Source organism: Laetiporus sulphureus (genome assembly GCF_001632365.1).
Source record: "Laetiporus sulphureus 93-53 unplaced genomic scaffold LAESUscaffold_4, whole genome shotgun sequence".
Classification (NCBI taxonomy): domain Eukaryota; kingdom Fungi; phylum Basidiomycota; class Agaricomycetes; order Polyporales; family Laetiporaceae; genus Laetiporus; species Laetiporus sulphureus.
In genome coordinates, this window is record NW_024468513.1 from 423399 (window position 1) to 440574 (window position 17176).

At 54.8% G+C, this 17176-nt stretch overlaps 6 protein-coding genes across 6 annotated transcripts; 2 read left to right on the forward strand and 4 right to left on the reverse strand.

The window, feature by feature from the left end:
* Nucleotides 1-241: 241 nt before the first annotated feature.
* LAESUDRAFT_644034 (glycoside hydrolase family 16 protein) lies at nt 242-1683 on the reverse strand (the record flags this gene model as incomplete). Its single annotated transcript, XM_040903823.1, has 7 exons — nt 242-339; nt 409-466; nt 526-679; nt 746-952; nt 1017-1098; nt 1195-1419; nt 1482-1683. The coding sequence occupies 7 exons, from the start codon at nt 1681-1683 to the stop codon at nt 242-244; spliced, it is 1026 nt and encodes a 341-aa protein (XP_040768473.1).
* A 783-nt stretch (nt 1684-2466) lies between these two features.
* Nucleotides 2467-4977, reverse strand: LAESUDRAFT_721101 (general amidase). The gene is made up of 9 exons (XM_040907955.1): nt 4601-4977; nt 4385-4544; nt 4220-4332; nt 4026-4168; nt 3595-3971; nt 3497-3543; nt 3127-3440; nt 2929-3071; nt 2467-2856 (listed from the first exon to the last, which is right to left on the reverse strand). Exons 1-9 carry the CDS (start codon nt 4874-4876, stop codon nt 2723-2725), a joined length of 1707 nt encoding a protein of 568 aa, XP_040768474.1. The 5' UTR covers nt 4877-4977; the 3' UTR covers nt 2467-2722.
* Nucleotides 4978-5095: 118 nt separating this feature from the next.
* LAESUDRAFT_741162 (acid protease) lies at nt 5096-7409 on the forward strand. Its single transcript, XM_040911128.1, has 11 exons — nt 5096-5453; nt 5510-6010; nt 6075-6338; nt 6391-6459; nt 6511-6582; nt 6637-6702; nt 6762-6798; nt 6858-6972; nt 7052-7113; nt 7180-7200; nt 7254-7409. The coding sequence occupies exons 1-11, from the start codon at nt 5286-5288 to the stop codon at nt 7316-7318; spliced, it is 1440 nt and encodes a 479-aa protein (XP_040768475.1). The 5' UTR covers nt 5096-5285; the 3' UTR covers nt 7319-7409.
* LAESUDRAFT_809652 (uncharacterized protein) lies at nt 7360-8352 on the reverse strand. The gene is made up of 2 exons (XM_040914155.1): nt 7480-8352; nt 7360-7429 (listed from the first exon to the last, which is right to left on the reverse strand). The coding sequence occupies exon 1, from the start codon at nt 8286-8288 to the stop codon at nt 7617-7619; it is 672 nt and encodes a 223-aa protein (XP_040768476.1). The 5' UTR covers nt 8289-8352; the 3' UTR covers nt 7360-7429; nt 7480-7616.
* Nucleotides 8353-8935: 583 nt separating this feature from the next.
* Nucleotides 8936-9403, reverse strand: LAESUDRAFT_347041 (uncharacterized protein). Its single transcript, XM_040902110.1, has one exon. The coding sequence runs from the start codon at nt 9290-9292 to the stop codon at nt 8987-8989; it is 306 nt and encodes a 101-aa protein (XP_040768477.1). The 5' UTR covers nt 9293-9403; the 3' UTR covers nt 8936-8986.
* A 681-nt stretch (nt 9404-10084) lies between these two features.
* LAESUDRAFT_693053 (uncharacterized protein) lies at nt 10085-17150 on the forward strand (the record flags this gene model as incomplete). Its single annotated transcript, XM_040906151.1, has 10 exons — nt 10085-10608; nt 10666-11261; nt 11314-11443; nt 11499-13023; nt 13078-14377; nt 14431-15453; nt 15484-15608; nt 15657-15844; nt 15897-16682; nt 17096-17150. The coding sequence occupies exons 1-10, from the start codon at nt 10112-10114 to the stop codon at nt 17148-17150; spliced, it is 6225 nt and encodes a 2074-aa protein (XP_040768478.1). The 5' UTR covers nt 10085-10111.
* Between the last annotated feature and the right edge of the window lie 26 nt (nt 17151-17176).

Sequence of the window (17176 nt, forward strand, 5' to 3'; positions counted from 1 at the left end):
CATTCAAAATGAAGGACAAGATAGGCTGATCAATAGGGACGCAAGGCCCGAAAGATTATTCGACTCCCATACAGTCCCGAGACATGAAAGTCACACCATCAAACAAGAACTAGCGCTGCCAGCATCAGAAGTGATAGCATGCCTTGTCTCCGTAGCCGTGCCAGGGTATACTGTTCCATACATTACGCATTAGCAGTTCTACGTATGAATAATGAGTGGCATCGTCGTAGATTGGAGCTGGTCATAGAAGCTTGTTCGATCTGGCAACAGGTGTGTACACGCGCACGGCGTTAACTTCCCAGAAGGCGTTTTCGAACGCTTCAGGGTGATTGTCGACGTCTGATGGCAAGCGAGAGAGCCGATGCTTAGTATGCGAGGATAGCATAATAACGCAGTGAGAACGCTTACAATCCGTGCAAGACCCGGGGCACCCAGAATTTGGATAGGCGTTCCCCGCCCAGTCACCCTAGGGTACGCATCCTCTATTCAGTATGCTGCATGAATCTCACTGCCAAGACCACTTACACAGAAGGTCAAGTCAAACACGAACTGGTGATCGTCAAAGTGCTTCTCGTAATCGCACGAGGAGTCCATCGGGAACAGTGCGGTGGGCGGGCCCCAGGTCGGATCCGGGAAGAGCGTTGGTGTGCCTGTCGCGCCTATACCGAGGATCCCCTCGCTCGAGATCGGGTCGCGGACCTGCGAACATATGGATCATGTTATTGGTGTCAGCTAAGGGAGCTACATCGGATGAGTGCTCACCTCGGTTGGGACGTTTGGATCCCCACGAGCCCAGAACCACACGCGCACACCCTCAGCCTTGCTGCGTGCCATGACAAACCAGCCTCCGCGTCCCGCGTTGAGCGGCGCTCCGTACGAGCCTGGAGGACCGTTCACGCCGCAACCCTGGTTGAAATTCACGGAGGCGTCGCAGTTCGTCGAGGACACTGTCCTGGGAAGATATGTCCGGTTGGCTATGCCATCTTTTATGAGGTATATAAAGCGGGAACGCCTACCCGAGATGTGCTCGCTGCTGAGGCATGATACATTGAGGGAGTGTGTGCAGCGACATCAGGTTTTGTGTCTGGAGGTTGACACCTAATGGCAATGTATCAGCGGACTATCGGGAGCAGACAACGCCCACGACGCGCTCTCTGATATGACAGGACTTGGTGTGTTGGCTAGACCACGCACCTTCGACGATATCAATCTCTCCTCCTGCAGGCCATGGCCCTTTCTGACTGAGTGACCAGAATGCGGGCCATGTTGCACATCCCTCCGGCATGTGCTCGAGATCAAGTACAGTGACAGAGTCGCCGTAGGCCTTGTTCGACGTTATACGGACACTCCTCCTGCCGCGTGTAGATGATGGCACCACGTTTCTGTAATCCGCACGCATGATGAACTTCTCATCCGACGCTACACCAAAAAAAAGTTGACGAATGGCATATTAAGCCCATTATAACTGATACGTATCATACCGAATGACAGGTTCAATCCCATTGCGGTGCCTTTCGAGACATAGTTCACGCGACCATTCGTTGGGTCGTTCATTGTCTCCCATGTCCAGCTGTCAAAGAATTCGCGGCCGACATATGAGTCTGCAAGGACATAATGTGCTCTAACAGCGGACGTGAGGACGAAGGACACAATTGAGAGGATAATAGCAAGACCAGTACGCATGTTGGTATGGGTCGCGTAGGTCGCGGTAGGGAGCGAGGGCAGCGGCGATGTACGGCCGGACGTAGAGCAAGATGACAAGGACGAAGAAGCTGGAGGTCGCGACGATGAGAAGAGTGGGCACCGAGCGGGTGCTGGGTGACATGTTGAGTTTCTGAGGTTGGATTTGGAGCCGATCGCCTGTCAGTCGTGTGCACCGTACATATCAAGTCGATAATGAAGAACATACCATCGTGGTCGCGATCAACGTCCAAGCTTGCCTGGGGCGACTCGACAGCAGATGAAGGGGGTCGACGTCGGACGCTTGCAGCAGCGCGAGGAAACGGTGGGTGTAGGGAAAGGTGATGAACTCAATTTAGCTGTGGCTGCAGCGTTGCCACCGCGCCAATGTTACGGTAAGTGTTCAACGGAGTCAACGTTCAACGTTCAACGTTCAATGTTCAATGTCGTTCAATTAAGCTGGCGACTTCCAGCTCGCATGCATCGAGCACCTAATAGGAGACGACCTCTGACCATGCCATCCCCTCAGGTGAACAGCAGCCCCGGGACATACTCAGGAGTCAGTCCTAGGTCTGAACTTCCCACAGAGTTGCTGCAACGAGTTTGCCTACAATGCACCTTGAATGTTAACGTCCCGCATGACAAAATTAATGGATTTGAGTTTAGTGTGTCTGTGCTCGCTGGCGTGCACTGGTAGCACTCGCCTCGCAAAAGCCACAGCGCGCCGCTAGAAATGATGCGGCTGTGGATCTGCCGCAACTTGGCGATGAAGACTATTCTTGCAGTGTTTCATTTCAGTGAGAAGTTACAAATGACCTTATCAAGACGAAGTTTATGGGGGAAGCTGCGCGAATGTCATGAGACCGGAACTGGAATAGAATTGTTTCTAGCTGCAATGCCGCGGATGGAATGCCCAAGCACTGGAGCATACACTGCTGTTCGTGTACATACTCAACCTCTATCGTGTCACACAGTAACCAAATGAGCTACAATCTATGATGAGCCAGGTTTGCATCTTGAATCAAGTCGCTGAACCTGAAGTCTACAACTTGGGCTTGCCGCCAGCCTTCAGCGCCGCCTCCACGATCTCAACCATAGCAAGCACCGCCTCCTCCTCGTGCATCTTTCCGACCAGCTGCAGTCCGACGGGCGCATTCTCGAACGTCGCCGGATTATCTGTTTGTTCATGAATGTACCGTTACTGAAAAAGTTTGTGCCGCCCGATGGTAAGCACAACTGAACACGCACAGAAGTCATAGTATGCCTTGTCCGTAGGGCTCAGGAACTTGTGCGCGGGCCGCTTCACGTCCAACGCCGGGTCAACTTTCGTGACGGGGAACGTGCACGCGGTGTAGTCTAGCGCATTCCACACCCGCGTATAGTTCACGAACCTACCACGCGCACCGATCAACATACGACATCAATAGCACACAAACTCGAACGTACTTGTTCCTCCCATGCGGCGGCGCGGCACACGGCGCCCCAGGGCATATGATCGCATCCACAGGCCTGCCCGTGCCCGTGATCTCCGCAGTGCTCATCCAGCGGTCCAGATACTCCTTCTGCATCTCTTCCTTCTTCTTGTGCAGCTGCCACAGCTCGTACGCGGAGATGCCGTCGCCGCTGTAGAAATACGACGCGCCGTAGGAGGCGTCCGGAAACGCGGGGTCGATGAGGTCCATCGAGGCGAGAAGCGGCTCGTCGCTGCTGGAGACGGCGGCGGCGATGTCCTGGCGCGAGCCGGCGCGCCAGATGGCGTTCTAGCATAGACAAACGTCAATGACGTGGCAACCTAAATGAAGCGCAAAAAGCTTACCATGAGATTGCCAAACTCGAGGTGTTTGTACGGTTCCCAATCGATCACTACGTCGCCTGTCAATATTTCACCGTCAGCGCCGTGGACAAAAAACCCACCTTGATGCCCCGCCTGAGTCAGTGCCTCCTTCGCCATCTCTAAGGCCCTTCTCACGGGTGGATGAGGCATAACAACCCTGTCATCCCACATAATCGCGAAGCACAGCTTGCCTCCCTGTCCACCATGGTCCCTCAGCTTGTACGCCTCCTCATCCCACGCCTTCCTCAGCACAGTGGGGTCCTTGTCCCAGGGGTTCTGTGCGAGCACGGCTTTGAGGAACAGCTTCATCCCACCGACGGAGTTGGCGAGAGGCCCGAGCACGGTGCTGACGGAGTCTTGTCCGGCGAGGGGCCTGGCACATCCGTAGTAGGGCAGACGACCGGTAGAAGGGCGCAGGCCGTAGACTCCGTTGAAAACGGCAGGGATGCGGATAGAACTGTGGACGAATGAGCATACGTGAACGTGGGAGAACAGGATGCCTGGTGCTCACCCTCCAAGGTCGGTGCCGACGCCAAGTGGGCTGCCTTTCATTGCGAGCAGTGCACCTTCACCTCCGGAGGATCCTCCGCTCGTGAGCGAGCGGTTGTGTGGGTTCAAGGTCCTACCAAAGAGAAGATTGTTCGTCTCTATCCACTACATGGCCGGTCATCACGGGCTCATTCACTCGCGCGATGGTGTGCTCACCATCACTGTCTGAGGAAGGTTGGTCCTAACGAACGGGACTGCTCCTAGTTCGTATAGTATGTCGACAATGACGGCATTTTTGTCGGCGTAATTGCCGACCCATGAAACGTACCCTGCGAAAGTGGTTAATTTCTATATCATCTGATGACCGCATTCAATATTAACCTATGGTTGTCTCGAGTCCTTTCACCTGAGCCTGGTCCTTGAGGGAGACGGGCAAGCCGTGAAACGGTCCGACCACTTTTCCTGTAGTCTTAAGATGTTCATCTAATTCGGCCGCGCGCTTGAGCGCACGGTCGACAAAGATTTCCGTCAGGCAGTTTACCTGAAAATGCTTCAATCAAACTATCCCTATATTTTTGTCGGCACGCAAAAACTTACGAGCTGGTGAGCGATAATTGCACGCTTGTAGAAAGCGGTCGTCGCCTCTACCGACGACCACTCCGCCGATGCCAATTTGTTCAAGATCGCCTCGACATCCGTCGTATCGGTGATCTCGAGCTCTCTCGGCGACAAGAGGCCGCAAGTGCTGGGCACACTAGTGACATCGCGGATGCTGTCCGGCGGGACGGTTATGATCCAGTCCTTTGGTATCGACTCCTGCTGTCGGCGCTTCTTGTCAGCGACAAGGTCTTTCCAGTGGGCTCGCTGGCTCATATCGCTTGCGGTGTCGACGTGGGGGGAGTTAACGAGTGCTACACGACTCCCTTCTCCGGGCTAAAAACCAGCTGCAATTGCCGGAGTAAAGAAGTCGACCATGTCTAGATGCATCACGGGCTGCGTGGCTGGCGGACGTGGTGGAGGAAGCCCGATAAACAGATCCGGTATGTCCGATCAGATTGGGCGTCCAGATCCGGACGATCCTGATCGATCCTGGGGGTGGCTGGTCTGTTGGTGACAGGTGTGGCTGACGGTCCGCAGGCAGTCAGCCTGCAGGGCCTGGCCAAGGCAACATGAGCTGTCGGACGTCTGTAGAAACACCACCATCTCCTTCTCTTCAGTTGCTCCGTGAAATCAGTGCCCGGTGCACCTGGTTGACGAGTCGACCCTTTTTCTCCGCACTGGCATGCGTTCCGTATTCGCTCTTCTCTTCCTCGCTCTCGGCGCTTGGACGTCCCCACTCAGCGCCGACAAGTCTGGAAAGAAGAGCTTCATTGCCAAGATCAGACGTTCCTCAGGTCAGCCGCCTCCAAACCCGGGCGACACCGACCGCGTCTTTGACCCTACGTACGCGGTACGTGCCCCACGGTGATCTACCACAATCATCGCCCTCATTCACACCATAATAAGGCCGATGAACTCAAGGCCGTCCTCGCCAAGTACTCCCAAGCCGCTCAGTTCCTCTCCGGCATCGGCCTCAACCCGGACACGCACCCCGAGAAAGGCTATCAGCCCTTCACTCGTCCCTTCATCGGCCTCCTCAACTCCACCGCGAACAATGCCACCACATACAACGCCACAGCAGCGCACAACTCGAGCAAGCTGCCCGTGTCGGCAGAGCAGCAGCCCTGGGTCGGCTGGGCTGCCTCGGAGAAGACCTCCGCAGGTCTGGTGACCGTGCCCGGGACGGCGCAGCTCGGGTTGACGGACGACGCCGAGGGAGGGTTGGACATTCTATATTATGGCCCGTTGGGATTTGGCTCCCAGCAGCAGGAGCTGACGGTCGATATCGATACGGGCTCGGCAGACCTCTGGGTGCCTGTAGACTGTCAAGAATGCGCGGGAAACTCCTTCCAACGTGAACACAGCTCGTCATACAGGAACCTGGGGCAGAAGTTCTCTGTCACTTACGCGCGTGCTATTGCTCCTCATTCGCCGTTTGTGATGCTGATTCGTCCTTCTCGAATGCGAACAGGGCACTGGTCACGTCTCTGGAACGATAGCCCAAGACATCGTCACTGTGGGCGGACTCTCAGTTGCCCAGCAGGCCTTCGGTGCCGTGCGCAGCCAATCGGCAGACTTCTATGATCAACCATCCGATGGGCTGCTCGGCCTGGCATTCGGAAGCATCGCACGATCGAAGCAGCCCACGTTCTTCGAGAATCTCATGCTCTCGAAACAACTCGCAGCCGGTGCGTTCTCGGTGCATTTGGAACGTGAGCAGACGTCCGGATCGGAGGTAAGGTTTCTGGTATTTTCTTCCGAGAAGTGAACTGAATGCCGTCGTGCAGGTTTGTTTCGGATGCTTCGACACTACGAAAGCGATAGGTCCTATCATCTGGAATTCAGTCATTTCACGGGTTAGCTTCTTCATGGCCTTCTGTATACAGCAGCTTAACAGCAAGAAACAGACGTACTGGTCGATTCTGCTTGACGGCCTCTCCTCCGATGCTTCCCATTCTGTGCCTGCTAATCTGACCGCAGTACGTCCCATTTTCCTGCAGAAAACTCTGTAACTGAGCACACCTCTCATCCAGGCTATCGACACAGGAACGACGCTCATCTATTTACCGGACAAGGTTGCGAAGAGCTTCTATGCGCTGGTAAACCATCTTAAGCTGCCCAATTGGTTGTTGCACTTTGAATCATGCTGTCAACACAGATCCCTGGCTCACAACCTGCCATGCAATACGGCGCCGGTCAGTCATCCTCCTTCTTCATCCCGTCCGAGTCCACTGATTAAGCCATCTGACGGTAGGTTTCTATACCTTCCCATGTTCGGCCCCACTGGCCGTCGGTCTTTCCTTCAACGGACAGCCCTACCGGATGGACATGGTCGACTTTAATCTCGGACGCACCGCGGAAGATTCCCCGTACGTATCGTATGAATCCTTCGTGTTCTTGCATGTGCTGTCTGATCGTTGCTTGCTGACGGATAGACATTTGCGGCAGAGACTGTGTCGGAGGCATCCTGTCACTTGGGAAGGGCTTTCCGGCAAACTTGGCTATCATTGGTGAGCTCGCACAAACGCATCCTCTTGAAATTTGATGATGACGTGACCTCTTCGCGTGCATGATAGGTGACGAATTCCTAAAGTCCTGTGAGTAGCCTCTGCGCATTTGTTTTATACACCAAGATGTTCACAACCCTCAGGGTACTCGATCTACGACTACCCAGGAAGCCGAGTTGGGTTCGCCCCGAGCATCAATAACCGCTGAATGAGGTTTATCCTAGCATATTTTGATCATGATAAGAAGACAGCCATGCATAATAGAACAGGTCTTGGTCCAATCCCGTACATCATGATTTATATATAGCGCTGTATGCATCTGGAATCGGTCAAGGACGATGGGTTGTGCAATGTAGCTTATGCGCGCACCTGATTCTCCCAGGCCAGTTGAATGGCCATTATGAGGCGGAACGCTCGTGATATGTTGGGTTTTGAGAAGTCACTGCGGTATTGAAGGGCAATGATCGTTTGAGAACGTTGCGAGTATATATAGCACCTGATGGACGCTACATCTCCTCGTCCATGCGTGCTGTATGTTGAACAGTTGCAGCAGCTGTATCGTTCGGGTAATTCATGGCGTGCACAGCCCTGTCTACATCCGACCAGTCCTTCATCCACTGACGGTCTTCAATCTCGTAATCGGCATTGAATGAGGCTTCGATCTTTGTCAAAGACGGGAAGAGATACGATAAAAAGGCAGCAACTTCTGTTTTGGAGGATGTCGTCGAACAGCACACCTCAAGGTCCTGCAGAGGACATCGGGACGGTCGTGGCAATGCAATCTCGGGGAGCATTGAGCCATCCGCGTGCAGCTCAATGTATAGCGAATGCAATTGCAAACAGTTCTGAGCGAAACCCATTAGCCCCTGGAGTGTGGCGTTGGAACTGAACTCTTGATCTTGGGAGATGTAACACTCGTGATACAGACAAAGCCTTCGCAGATTAGGCCACGCAAAAGCCATCTGTCGAAGGATGTTATCGTTGGTCTGGATAGACCAAGGGCCGCTAATGTCGACTTTCTCCAGGTGACGGAAGATCAGCAATTCCTGTAAATGCTGAGGGCACAGAAGCACTATCGGATCGTCCGTAGTCTCAAGGGGGATGTCACAGCTGATTCTGAACGTGGAAAGTGGCGAATCTGAGAACTGTCTACGGATAGAGCTGAACAGCCGTTGCATGAGGTCTTGTGTGAACGGTATACCAATTTCCAGGATGAAGGAGTGTACTCTTGATAGGGACACGCTATTGGCAAAAGAGACGTACGACCGTATGTCATCAGTCTGGATTTCAAGGGTCTCTATAGACTGAAACCAAGATGAATCCCATACGTGTCGGGAATGCCATTGAGCACCTTGTCGAAGGAGGGAAACATGGAGATGGTATAATGTCGTATTTCTTCCGAGGCTGGACTCCGCCAGAGCATTGAGAGGTATGCCAACGCACTCTAGCACCCGTAGATTCTGTAGTCTGCTTACGAGAGAGGAGGAGGCGTCCGAGACGATTCGGCCGCATGCGAGACGACATGACAAACAGACTTCTTCAAGCAAAGGACAGGTATATTCCAACGCATACAGGAGTCGCGCGAGTGACTTCTGCTTCTCAATGTCAAACGTTTCGCCGTCGAAGGTAAAACTGCGCAGCTCAGACCCGAGAAAGGCCCAAGAATACTGGAGGTATTTTGGCAGATTCGACGTGGCCACATGGGATGTTAGATTGAGCACGCGAAGGTTAGGAAGTATCGCAAGTACTGGGCGAAATATGGACAGATATTGAAGTGCTTGGAATGACACTTTAGATGATCTATACGCCCAACGACTGTCGTTCTCCAAGCCAAGACGTTTGATGAGTGGTAGATATTTGAGCGGCCTGATCCAATCTACAGGATGGAGAAGCCTTGTGAATTTCTGCTGTGCAGCAGTCGCCGAGAAAGAGCGAGATATCGGACTGCACGTACTAGGCACCGTTTCCTGCTGTACAGATGGTATGCAACCGTCCAGGAATCATCTGGAAAAAGCTGGACGACGGGTGACGGATTATCTAGAGACTCCCAGAGTATTTCGAGCGCGGGCTGGGAGAAGGACAGACATGTTCTAGCAAGCACTGCGAGAGCGCGTAGATCGTCTTCGCAGAGAACTTGGAGAAGTTGCAACAAAAGCTCGTTCAGCAAAAGCACATGATGCATGCTAGATGATCTTGATGCCGTCGATTCGCAAGGCTAAGGTGCATTTGAAGCAACCAGGCAGGTCGTTTGGCCGGAACCCACCGTGACGGGGAATCTGACGATGTGGTTGGGACGAAAGAGGCGAAGGCGGAGGTTCTGCAAATCGCACCAAATATTGAACCAAACATATCGTAAGAGTTCAAAGGAAATCCCGTGGCTTTGGCTTATTTAGGCGAACAATAGCATGATTTACACAACAAGCGGACTTTGAATCGAAAAGAAACTTCTTTGCGACTGCAATAGTGCTATCCCTGATAACGCTCCCGGACCGAGCAGGTGAGGAATAATGGACAGGGGCGAGTGTCTCATCGTCCTCATCCAAATAAGTCCGCAGCAGAGTGCCAAGTGCGAGTCGCCGTAGCCAGGAACTGCGTGGCCACAGTTCCCGATTTGGCAGGCGTAGCCGTCGGACATTTCCTGCCACCGTCCACATTATAGTGATTTCACAGCTGTTTCTGTAGTATATGCAAGTAAATTTTCTAGATGAGGAATTATGCACTGCTCCGAACACGAAGAACATGCACGTTTACTTCAGTCCGTTCGGAGAACCCAAAGCTGCGAGGACAGAGTCCGAGAGTTGGAAACTTGCAAAGTTAGATATCCCTGGTTGAATCGAACCGGGAGGATCGCCGCATACACGTTTAGTCACGGGCATGTCACGTCATGACTGATCGCGACTGTGACGCTTCATAATGGAGCACACGGCGCACGCACGACGCGTGTGTCCCCATTCAACATGCTTTCTCCTCATCTCTCCCCCTCCCCCCTGCTTACTTTGACATGGCGCGAGCAAAGAAGTCTGCTCCCGTGCGGGGCCAAAAGCACATCACCTCATTCTTCAAGGGTGTTACAAAGCCTGAACCTGAAACAGACGCAGCCAGCGGTGACTCGGAGGCCTCTGACTCTGAGGAAGTAGTTGAGAAACCCTTCGCTGGAATGAGCAAGGGCTCAGCTCCAGACGCGTCTGAGCTGCCTCCGATTCATAAAATACCAGCTATTTTCTCTGACCTGGTTGCACGCGCTCCCCAGATCAAGGCAGTGGCGCAGCACCTGCAAGGCCGCAAGATGCGCGTCGCTACTATGTGTTCCGGCACTGAATCTCCACTTCTCGCGCTCGACCTTATTCGCAGATCCATACTCGAGCATTATGACGTGAATCTCGAGTTCGAACACGTCTTTTCGTGCGAAATCGAGCCTTTCAAGCAGGCATACATCGAGCGGAACTTTCAGCCTCCCCTGCTGTTCAATGATGTATGCGAGCTTGGGGACAAGTATGCGTACGTATTCCAGTAATTTCTCGTCTGATCACAAGTGATCTAACGTGTGCAATGAAGTACGACAGCATACGGATCACTAGCGCCCGTACCTGGAGACGTCGACATTCTCGTCGCGGGTACTTCCTGCGTCGACTATTCCAATCTCAACAATGAGAAACAAGGTATCGACGCGAACGGAGAGTCTGGAAGGACCTTCCGAGGGATGATGTCCTGGGTGAAGAATCACCGACCACCTCTGGTCATCCTGGAGAACGTGTGCTCGGCGCCATGGAAGCGCGTCGTCGAGTACTTTGAGAAGAATGAATACAGTGCCGACTTCTTGCGAGTCGATACCAAGAACTTTTACATACCTCATACGCGAACCCGTGTGTATCTCCTCGCTGTGGACCAGCGAAATTCGGATCTTCCAGGTGACTGGAAGAGACTTCTCAACAAGCTCAAGCGGCCCGCGTCGTCCACGCTCGATGCTTTCCTGCTCCCCTCGGACGATCCACGCATTCATCAGGCACGCGAAAAGCTCATTTCTGAAAGTTACAACGCGGTCGATCGACGGACAGGCCGGACAGACTGGGGCCGATGCGAGTCCCGCCACCAACGCGCCAGGTTGGAGGAAGAGCTCGGCTCGAAGCGTCCGCTGACCAGCTGGGATGAAGGTCATTTTGCACGTCTGGCATTGCTGAATGGCGCGTGCTGATCATTTCTCAGGTGGTTCCTGCAAGCTTCCAGACTTTGCGTGGAACGATTGGGGAGTCGGGCAAGTAGAGCGTGTTTGGGACCTTATGGATATCAGTCTCCTCCGATCTGCCAAGAAGGGCGTTGACCCGTCGTACAAGACGTGAGTAGCGCTGCTCGCTCTTGTGTACGTTTGCTGATACTGAAACGCATCATAGGCAAGTATGGAACCTGTCGCAGAACGTTGACCGCACCATTGGCTCCAGTAAAGCTGGCATCTGTCCATGTCTGACCCCTTCCATGATACCCTACATCACGAACCGCGGCGGACCCATGGTCGGCATCGAGGCGCTCTCCATGCAGGGTCTGCCCGTGGACGAGCTACTCCTGACGCGCGAGACGGAGGATCAGCTCGCCGACCTCGCGGGGAATGCGATGTCCACGACCGTCGTCGGTGCATGCATCATGGCTGCGCTCATCGTAGGCAGGAAGCTGCTGAAGGAGGGCAACGACATGAGCACGTACGAGTCTCGAAACGACATGTCAATGGATATCGATAGGGAGGATGTTCAGGACGACTCAATGGACATTGACCAGGAGCCTGAGGATATTCCCGTGGAGGATCGGGTGTCCGGGGAGAACCAGCTTGTGGACCAGCCCTTGGACCTGGCATCAACCGCCGCTGTTCCTCTTGCGACGCTCCTCGACAAGGCGGTCAAGAGCGCGCGTCTGTGCGAATGTGAGGGCAGGAAGGATATAACTGACCGCCAGGTGAACCGCTGCAAGGACTGCGGCTCCTCGTCCTGCGTCAAGTGCGGCGGGAGGCCGGAGCACAACCCTGAGCCCGTCGACGTCTGGGCAAACCCACGGATGTCCCCAACCGCCTTTGCGAAGGAGCTCAAGTCGACGCTCCCCATGTCTCTTTCCCTATCTAACGTCTCCCAAGCGCTGCTCGACAGCCTCAAGGACGCGTCAGGAGTCTCCATCCTAAGCAAGCGCTGGTCAAGCTGGTGCGAGGCCGTCCTCGGGGTCTCCCAGCAGGAGCTGCGGTTCGTCGAGCCAAAGCGACAGGATATCTGGGTGGCGACGTACTGGTCGCCCGTCGCCTATTTGGAACTCCTGCTTTACCCGCAGCAGCCCGAGTGGCGCCTGTTCGCGAAGCCGGAGGAGAGCGAGCCGGCCAACTCGGAGCTGCGCAGGCTGCTGGAGGCACCTGTGGGCAGGATGGTCTGCACGGGCGGACTGTTCGACGGACGGTGGGACTTTGCGCTGCCGCATAGCAAGTCTGTGCGTATCGCGATTTCTGGTAGTGAGCCTGTTCCGTCGTGGGAGCAGAAACTCGGATTGCAGGGTGAGGAGTTCAAGGATAAGATGGTGAATTCGAGGCTTGAGATTAGCGTTGCCCGGGAGGACGCGGTACACTTTGACAGGGATATCTCGGGTGTGTATACGTTGCTGGACAAGTGCGGCACTGCGAACTCTGCGTTGCATAAGAAGACGTCTGACGAGCGCGATTCCCATTTGCCGCCGCTGTTCTTGTTGCTCGACCCGACGCGGTGCGGAGATCCTGCGGATGACTGCTTCGTCATCTCTATCAGCACGCGGCGTTATGAGTATGGCGAGACGCGGCCGTTGGTTTGTAAGTTTGAGTCGAAGTGGAGGCAGTCTGATACCGTGGAGGAGCAAAGCATTGAGTGCCATATTCCGCAGAAGTGGGTCGAGTCGTCTGAGACGCATCTGGTGGTAAGCAGTACCATTATGAGTTCTATCATAGGCATAACTTACGCTTCGAGTTAGCCTGTGGCCGGCCACGAAGCCCACTTCGCTGTCCCCGGAGACCATCTGAACATCAGCGTATCGAACGACGCCTGCTCGAGCGCAAATGCCCTCCTCGTGTGCCGCGTCCCACTCCTTAACCAGGCAGGCCCAGAGTGGCCGCGCGGCGCCTGGCGAGAAGTCGACAAGGTACACGAACGAGTGACGTTCAAGGCCCTCGCATGGCTCATCGAGCGTATCCGCAACGTCGGCGACCACTTTGGCGACTGGCAGGATGCGGAGGTGATGCATCACCATGTCAACTGCGAGCGTTGCGCGCCCACCGCGCCCGATCTACGCTGGACGAAGAATAAGAATAAGATCGTGGCGATAGAGGATACGGCGCAGGCTGGGGAGTATGAGCGTAGGCTGAAGCGCCGCCCCGCACCGTTTGTCACTCAGCTCAAGCTTGAGGAAAACGGCGTCGGGGTGGTCCGCATCGGTGTCAATATCACCTCGCTCATGCACCGGGCCATGTCCCGTTTGCCCTCCGCAGGACGCACAGGGGAGATCAAGACCTCGTGGCGACTAACGACCGATTTCCTCCCAGCAGCGAAGATCAGCCTCCCGAAGTTCAAGCTCTTGAGCAATCGGCGCGACGTGCAACACGCCCAGCCACCTAGCTTTATCATTGACTTGCGCCCAGAGCAGCTGAGGTCGCTCACCTGGATGCTGGCGCAGGAGAAGCCGGATGCGCCTCCGTTCATCGAGGAGGAGATTTCGGAAGCAATTTTGGAGCCGCTTGGGTGGAGGGCGGAAGGTCGCGCTCAGAGGCCAGTTCGTGTGAGGGGAGGTGTGCTTGCGGATGAAGTCGGGTACGGGAAGACCGCGATTACGCTGGGTCTCATTGACTGCACGTCGAAGAGCGTCAAGCAGGAGTTTAGGAAGATGGAGAATTTGAAGGGCAAGATCCGGGTCAAGGCGACCCTCGTAGTCGTCCCTCCTCATTTGACCAGACAGTGGGGCTCCGAGGTGAAGAAATTCACCGGAAAGCAGTTCAAGGTCGTCGTGATCACCATCGTTTCCAGCCTGAACTCTTTGACTGTCGAGGATATCCAGGAAGCGGACATTGTCGTCGTCGCGTCCAACTTGTTCAAAAGTGACGTGTACCTGGCGAACCTGGAAATTTTCGCTGGCGCCGGGAGTCTACCTACTCAAGAAGGCAGATACTTCAATGCGAGGTTGGAGAACGTGCTGGCGTCGCTCCGTGGACAGGTCGACCGGCTTAGAGAGGAGGGCGCGCGAGCGGTGATGAGAAAAATTAACGAAGGCAGGAAGCTAGGTCTGATATTTATATTTGTTATCCTGCTGCTGTATGCTAATTCATTTTACCAGACGAGGACGAGGCCAACTTCCTGGTTTCCACAAAGCGTCTTAAGGGTAAGACCTACCGTCAGGCAGCCGAAGTCGCAGAAACTGCAGCGAAGCCAAAGTCAGATCGCTCAGAGGCAAAGAGCCCGCGAACGGGGATGGTCATGGAGGTTGTCATACCTCCTCTGCCCAAGCGTGGCAAGTCTCCCTCAGCGATGAGCATCGTGTCGTCCTCTGCGCCTGAGACGACAGACAGAGAGGACGATTCGGACGCGCCCGCCAGGCCACGTCGTCGTCGAGGCCCTCAGAGGCGTCCGATCATGATTTCGGACGACGAGGAAGAGCAGGCCCAGTCTGACGGCGATTTTCTGCCTGATGAAGACGAGAACGATCCAAGGGCCAGACGCTCCACGAAGAAGGCGATTTACGTCAAACGCTCCAAGAAGTCGCACGATTCCGACTATGAAGAGTCTGTGGCGGAAGAAACTCAGTCCGAGGGCGAGATGGTCTTGGATGACGTGGTCACATCGGACGATGACTATTCTAGCAAGTTGTCCAAGCCGTCGACAGCGGGAGAAGGCAAAGGGACGAAGGGCAGCAACAAGTCTGCGGCCACTTCGGACACTGATGCTATGGACATCGACGAACCGCCCTCTTCAAAGGGCAAGCCGAAGAAGGCTATCAAGAAGCGCAAGGCTCAGGATGACGGCAAGAGGCCTGCGAAGAAGAAGAGAGAAGTCAAGGACCCGTGGAAGTTGGGGTCGACCGCGGTGAAGAAGGACTGGACGCAGATGCAGGCTCCGCCACTTGAAATGTTTCACTTCTTCCGGAAGGTTGTGGATGAGTATACGTATCTTGACGGCAAGATCCACTCTATGGTCACGAACATTACGGCGGAGAGACACTGGGTTCTCTCCGGTACTCCCCCGATCCACGACTTTGGCACTCTCAAGACTATATCCGCCTTCCTCAACTTGCACCTCGGCGTGGATGATGACGGTGAAGGGCAGTCAGTTCAGGTGAAGAAACGCCGCAGGGAACAGACCGGTGAGCATTTATTCACCATTAGTATCTGAGAGCTTGTATTGACAACTACTGCAGCTGTCGAAAAGTTTCACTCTTTCCGCGAGGTTCACAGTCTCGAGTGGCATGCCCACCGCCATCAGATCGGGCAAGCTTTCTTGGATCAATTCGTCCGTCAAGTGAGTGCTTTGTTTTTATGTAGTACATTTTTCTAATTTTTTTGGTAGAACATTGCTGAGATCGACGAGATCCCGTCAAGCGAGGAGATCAGGAAGGTGGACCTGCCTGCAGCAGAGCGTGCCATCTACCTAGAACTCGAGCACCATCTTCGTGCGCTGGACATGACCGTCAAGCGAAGCAGAAAGAGCGAAAGCGACCGGGAAAAGCGAGTGGCCCAAGCGCTCGGGGAAAGCAGGTACGTCGTCGTTGCAGACTGATTTTTCAAGATTCTCAATCGGTCTCTCCAGCACCGCCGAAGAAGCCCTCCTCAAGCGCTGCTCACACTTCGAGCTCGACTCTTCAGATAAGGAGAACGCAATGAAAGCGTGCGAGGTCATCGTCCGCGAGCGGCGCGCGCAGCTCGACAACTGCAAGACCGAGCTCGAAAAGATGATCGCAGAGGCACTCAAGAAAGAGAAGACGATCGGCAAAGTGGAGACCGAGTCGCTCTTCCGAGAGTATATTCGTGTCACGCGCAACGAGGGCGTGGGCGACGAGGACGCGACGGAGCAGATGAAGGCGTTGCTCGACCAGGCGAACGTCACTGCTCCCCTTCGGGCGATCACGAACAAGCAGGTCGACGCGCGGGGAAAGGGCAAGTCTAAGGATGACAGCCTGCCGGAGAAGGTCAAGCAGCTCATCTGGGAGCACCGCGAGCAGACGCATGAGATACGTCGTCTGACGAAGGAGCTCGTGGGCCGTGTGCGGTCGTTGCGGTACTTCACCGCCGTTCGGGACTTGCAGAAGCAGGTTGATGTGGCCCCTGTGGTGCCGTGTCCGTCGTGTGGGCGGGATCAGGTCCCGATCGAGGAGGTTGCGGTTCTCTCGTCTTGTGGCCATATGGGCTGCATCGGGTGTGTGACAGAGTGTGCGGAGAGAGAGGAGTGCGTATATGCCGCATCTGGTGCATGCAAGGCCGCTGCTCGTGTGCTGAATGTCGTAAAGGGCGATACTCTGGGCGTTGACGACGAGCAGCGCGATGGGCAGGGCAAGCACTACGGCCTCAAGCTCGAGAGGGTCATTCACCTCATCAAGTAAGTTGCAATTTCGAGATCTTCGCTCGGTTGCTAATGAGTTTTCTTTGTAGGAGGGAGATACCCAAGGAAGAGCGGGTCCTCGTCTTTGTGCAGTTCCCCGACCTCATGAAGAAAGTCGCAGAGGCGCTCGCCGCGAACGATGTCAAGTTCCTCGAGATCCGGGGATCCGCGGCGCAGAAGAGCAAGAACCTGGAGCAGTTCCAGACGGACAGCAAGGAACGCGTGCTGCTGCTGAATGTCATGGATGAGAGCGCGAGCGGGGCGAATTTGACGTCAGCCAACCATGCGGTGTTCCTGTCGCCATTGCTGGCCGCGACGCAAGAGATCTACGATGCGTGCGAGACACAGGCGATCGGGCGGCTGAGGCGGTACGGGCAGACGAAGCTTGTTCACATCTACCGCTTCCTCAGCACAAACACGATCGACGTTGAGATCTACGAGCAGAGGGCCAAGGTGAAAATTTAGATGTTGGATGTGCGTGTCTCGCTTTG

What these genes read in the sequence shown, in the direction of transcription:
- LAESUDRAFT_721101 (XM_040907955.1), bottom strand. Translation starts at nt 4,876, where the DNA reads ATGAGCCAGCGAGCCCACTGGAAAGACCTTGTCGCTGACAAGAAGCGC. An exon ending in CAATTATCGCTCACCAGCTC is followed by an intron (nt 4,545 to 4,600) that starts GTAAGTTTTTGC and finishes AAGCATTTTCAG; the next exon opens with GTAAACTGCCTGACGGAAAT. An exon ending in CCGCCGCATGGGAGGAACAA is followed by an intron (nt 3,072 to 3,126) that starts GTACGTTCGAGT and finishes TGCGCGTGGTAG; the next exon opens with GTTCGTGAACTATACGCGGG.
- LAESUDRAFT_741162 (XM_040911128.1), top strand. Translation starts at nt 5,286, where the DNA reads ATGCGTTCCGTATTCGCTCTTCTCTTCCTCGCTCTCGGCGCTTGGACG. An exon ending in TGCCATGCAATACGGCGCCG is followed by an intron (nt 6,799 to 6,857) that starts GTCAGTCATCCT and finishes ATCTGACGGTAG; the next exon opens with GTTTCTATACCTTCCCATGT. An exon ending in CGCACCGCGGAAGATTCCCC is followed by an intron (nt 6,973 to 7,051) that starts GTACGTATCGTA and finishes CATTTGCGGCAG; the next exon opens with AGACTGTGTCGGAGGCATCC.
- LAESUDRAFT_809652 (XM_040914155.1), bottom strand. Translation starts at nt 8,288, where the DNA reads ATGCAACGGCTGTTCAGCTCTATCCGTAGACAGTTCTCAGATTCGCCA.
- LAESUDRAFT_347041 (XM_040902110.1), bottom strand. Translation starts at nt 9,292, where the DNA reads ATGCATCATGTGCTTTTGCTGAACGAGCTTTTGTTGCAACTTCTCCAA.